At 34.1% G+C, this 4767-nt stretch overlaps 1 protein-coding gene across 1 annotated transcript; it reads right to left on the bottom strand.

The window, feature by feature from the left end:
* Nucleotides 1–497: 497 nt before the first annotated feature.
* On the bottom strand, nt 498–4017 carry LOC134266186 (prostaglandin E2 receptor EP4 subtype-like). The gene is made up of 2 exons (XM_062748416.1): nt 3250–4017; nt 498–776 (listed from the first exon to the last, which is right to left on the bottom strand). Exons 1-2 carry the CDS (start codon nt 4015–4017, stop codon nt 498–500), a joined length of 1047 nt encoding a protein of 348 aa, XP_062604400.1.
* Nucleotides 4018–4767: the final 750 nt, after the last annotated feature.

The raw sequence follows: 4767 nt of genomic DNA, 5'->3' as shown, positions 1-4767 counted from the left end.
GACTTTAAACGAGACTTAAAGGTTCAATCACTAGCTACAAGCTAGTGAGAAGCCATGTATCTGACACTACCAAATTGTCCCCCTCCAGAGAATGAGACGTAATCTAATCTCTTTCGGAGTACCGACGCCTGTGGGACAAAGTTCTACGGACAATCGTTCTCACTCGTCAGAAAACACCCAGGTTTCATGTTGGGCTCCAGATCTAACAGAGACAATTTTGTGCCTCTGCTGGGGATTGAACCCGGGGCTCTGGCTTTCCAGTCCAGTGCTCTACCAATCGATCTAAAGGGTAAACCCACTAGTCTAAGCTAGTAAAAGCCATGTATCTGACACTACCACATTTCATACATGTGATAAGGGGTAAAATGGGATAATGTACTTCAAACGTGTAGCATTTCAAATTCTTCAGCTGAATTTTTTTCCACCAAGCAACCTGTGCTTCTAAATTGATATGTGCACATATTTACAATCGTTGACAATTAACGGGCCATCTAACATTACAAAGAAACGGTTGTTGTATTATTCGACAAATTACTTCCTATATTTATGGTCCCAGTTTTATCGGTCTCCTTCATAATGTATATTTCTGGCGTGCGTTTACTACAATAACTGCGAATTCTCTGGTGCCAGCGGGATATTTTAACTAAATTTTCCTTTCGTAGAATTATGTAGACCCAAGGATCAACAATGGCATTACTGACGGTCATTCGTACGGCCAGACGTTCATCAGGACCATTCTTTGGGTTACCAGTGCTAGCGTTGATCAACATACGGACCTGAAACAAATTATTCAAACAAATAATGTCTTTTAAATTAGTTGAAGTACCGAATGATCATAGAGGTGAGAGAAAAATATTTTTAAACAACAGATAATTTTAATGTCTTTAGATTTGTTGAAGTACTGAACGATCAAAGAGGTGAGAGAAAAAATTAAAAAGATTATTATTTTCGTCAAACAATTGAACGAAAAAGGCTGGATCTAGAAATTACAAAGCAAAACGCCTGTTAGATTTATAGAATGTGCTTGCCACAAACATGTAAAGAAGGTTTTTTTTCTGACTTATTTGGGTATTAGAAAATTATAAGATCACAGTTTCGCATAAAAAAATTAAAAATGAAGAGGTGCCGGGTACCCTTAGTTAAAATCTAGCAGGGACTATATTTTGGCGTAATATGTGCGTAGGAAAATATGCCACATCTGGCACTGACGACCATCAATCGTTTTTTACATTTAGGCCTATATCTTTATTAAATAGTGCAGAAATTGTTTTGCACTTAAATTTGGGAAGAGTTGTTATATTCCAATTGTTTAAATTTGGCTTATTTACAGAAAAACAAATATCCGTTCTATTTTATTGATTATGTTTCCAATGAACCGTTGATTAGATTTATTTATCATAATCTCTGAAATGCGAATTAAATGATTTAATTTCACATTGATAAGGAACATAAAAAATCTTATATAGTACAATTAGATAGGCTTTGTTATCTTGATACTGGCAATCATCATTATCGGAGAGAGGAAATTAAAACAAATTAACAAAAATAATCAAATTCTCGACAAAGACTTTTATACGTGTAGGTTTGGATAAGTATCGTTTTGTCAAATTAGACATATATTCTTGGTTGCTTTCTCCTTTATAAGATTTCCTTCTAAAGCTATAGTATTTCAATTAGCATTAATTTTCCATTTTATTAGCTGTTTAGGAAAGAAATTATATTTTTATCTCGAGTATAAAATTGGACAACATGTACAAGTTGCGATACAACAAATTTTTTTTCCAAATAAAGGTAAAGTAGGGTTTTTTTGTTTTTGTTTTGTTTTGTTTTTTTTTTTTTTTTTGGGGGGGGGGGTCTTAAGTTAGTCACTTTCTGTATCAGTGGTGCATGTACTTTAGTTTCTGTTTTTAGTCTTTATAATCTTAGTACATGTACCTTTATCATTTTTTGATTTGAATGATGTCGTAAGTCTTGCAATTAAATATGTGGAATAAATAAACTTTATCTCATACGTGTGGATGATACTACCCGTTGGATAAACCTATGCTTTATCAACGGGTAGGTGCTTTATCAATAGCACTTCCGGTTTTTACACGATGCCTCACTTCAAGATTTTATTATATTGAACCTTTAATTTGTAAAAATTCTTGCCCTTAAAAATGAATGATTAAGATCGAGCAATAATGTCTTTAAAAGCAAGAAAAAGACTCGAATATGTCAAAGAAGTGTCTCATTTTATCAAGGTACCTGTATTGGCTACTTGAAGACAGATGTTACCCTCGTTTTCGGAGAAAGTAAAGCCTAGCAGTTTAGTTGTTGCTATAAGATTCCTTTAACATCTTCAACAATGCTTTCTTATATTATACTACGTATGCCTACCTAGCAATGTATGTGTTACGTACAGGTATACCATGGTTTAACAATGAATCAACGTGTAGCCTTGCCTAGCACTTTTTGTACTGCCATCTACAAAGAGTTAATTTTCACGATCCCTTGATCCTTACAACTTTCAGTCAGAAGTTCGCTTGGTGTAAAGCTCCAGCAGTTGTCAAATAATGTTTTCAAAGACGCAGATGGCAAAATTTCTAAATTTTGAACACGATTTACTTGCTTTCGAGGCATGTCAACATCAACACTGCTATGTCATCGAGTTACTAAGTATACGTCGTCAATTACGAATATACGAATTAGAAATCATTCATATAGTTTCACAAGGGAAGTTGCAAAGTTTTGTTAAAACTAAAGTCGTATGAGATAAATAAAACATCTATAATTCAGTGATTCGATATTGGCTTTATCCAACTCGTTGAAATGGTGTATATTCGCTCGGCAAGCCTCGCGAATGTATACAGCATTTCAACTCGTTGGATGAAAACCAATACCAAATCACACAATAATAGCAATACAGATATCCTCCATTTGCTTTTATTTAATTCTATACACATTACCCTTGAATGAATTAAACTATAGTAAAAACTTTCATTTACTATTAAAATTTACTATAGAACTTTTTTGTAGATTAGAACCTTAATAATTTTAAATTACACACAAACGATGTAAATTCATGAAATAATGTAAATATATACCACTTCTATTTTCCTTTTACATGCGAAATTTGCTGGTAGAAACTTAAAAAGTAATATAATATCATCTGATATTCCTTGTTTACCACATATGATTTTTTTAATAGAAAAATTGATAGTTCTTGTAACCGCTTTATCTCTCGAAAATAAAAATTAATAGACTTACCATTAAAGGAACCCAGCATATCGAAAATAATGTCACAATTGCAAACAAAAACACCACGATGAAAACATCGCCTTTCTTCTTTCTACTTTTGTTAGATGCCGTAAATCTGGGTTTTCTGCATATGGAATAGACCACTGCCACGTTTAAAACAACTGTTGATGATAAAATAGCAAACTCAATAATAGAATATATAAAAGTGTTCAGTCTTTCCATCTGACCATTGTTGGCAAAGTCTATAAAGCACCACGATCCTGGATAGAAGTTTTTGACGGATCCAACACCCATGAGATTTAGAGACGATACAGTACCGGACAGGATCCAAATGACAGCCAGCAATATATTCATTCTCTTTCTCTGGGACGCTTGATAGGAGATAGGGAACCTTACGGCTATAAAACGGTAAGAGAACATGGCAGTCACGATCAGGGCTGACGACATGAAGCAGAAGGAGAACCAAAATGAACAGTACTCACACAACTGTTTAGGAAATATAAAGGTAAACCTTGAAATGTAGCGGACCATGACGGCAGGGTAAACAAAGCCTATTTCACAAAAGTCAGTAATGGCAAGACAACAGACAAGTCTGTAGAAGGGCTTCCATTTGTGTTTACTTGAAGTCTTACACAGGAGAAAGATGGCCATTATGTTCCCTAGAACTCCGAATAAGTACTGAAGAGTGGGAGGTATGATGCTTTCTGATATTGTCTCCTCGGTTTTGTTCGAATGGCTGAAATTGTTTGTTCCATTGCTTAACCACCCACTATTCATGCTTCTCAGTTTTTACACAACAGTCACAAGTATCCTTTCCTTGATTCGTTTAGGCACCCAGTGTTGATTTTTGATGCTGAAACTCACTGCAAAGAAGCTATTGGCAATATTTAACCTTCACTGTCTATGAAAGCTGATTACGAAATTTTGGGTGATTAAAAGTATTAAATACCAAAATCCTGAAAGAGATTAGATTTTTTCATTATTTAACGTAACATTTTCTAGTTCTATACTGGATGTAATCTGTAAAAAATCAGCTTCTATGACTTTTGCCATCGTCGCAAAAATATAGTTATCTCCAATTCTGACCATGGTTGAATGAGAATTGAATTTTTCATAGCTTATAAATGCAAATAATGACCATTGCGAGTAAAGCATCGGTTGATGAATTTGGTTTTAATCTCTAAGCACAGCATATATATTCAAAATATTTCTGACACACTGTTTATGTCTATTGTCGATTTCAATTGCAATGGAAGAAAATATTCTGATTGGCTAAAGAATACGTCGAGAGGCATAAATATTGAAGATTACAAATTAAAACTCTTCGTGATCACGCAGCCACATTCAGGAGAGAGCTGTATGCAAACTTCGGACCTTGGCTTGAGACGATGGTCATTTGTAGATCATTTACTAATTAGATCTCTCTTTCACCTGAGTAAAGCTTCGCAAGGTAATGTTTGACATTGATTTATTTGTTTTATATGCTATTTAAATATTTATTTTATTTCTTTTGTTTCTTCTATATTT

The sequence above is a fragment of the Saccostrea cucullata genome, unplaced genomic scaffold (genome assembly GCF_032062105.1).
Source record: "Saccostrea cucullata isolate Sc308-1 unplaced genomic scaffold, CSIRO_AGI_Scuc_v1 ctg10040, whole genome shotgun sequence".
In the NCBI taxonomy this organism is placed as follows: domain Eukaryota; kingdom Metazoa; phylum Mollusca; class Bivalvia; order Ostreida; family Ostreidae; genus Saccostrea; species Saccostrea cuccullata.
The sequence above is the reverse complement of the archived record's forward strand: the minus strand, read 5'-3'. Positions and strand labels throughout refer to the sequence as shown.

Coding starts and splice junctions, on each gene's coding strand:
- LOC134266186 (XM_062748416.1), bottom strand. CDS start 4,017: ATGAATAGTGGGTGGTTAAGCAATGGAACAAACAATTTCAGCCATTCG. Junction 777..3,249: donor TATGCTGGGTTCCTTTAATG/GTAAGTCTATTA, acceptor AATTTGTTTCAG/GTCCGTATGTTGATCAACGC.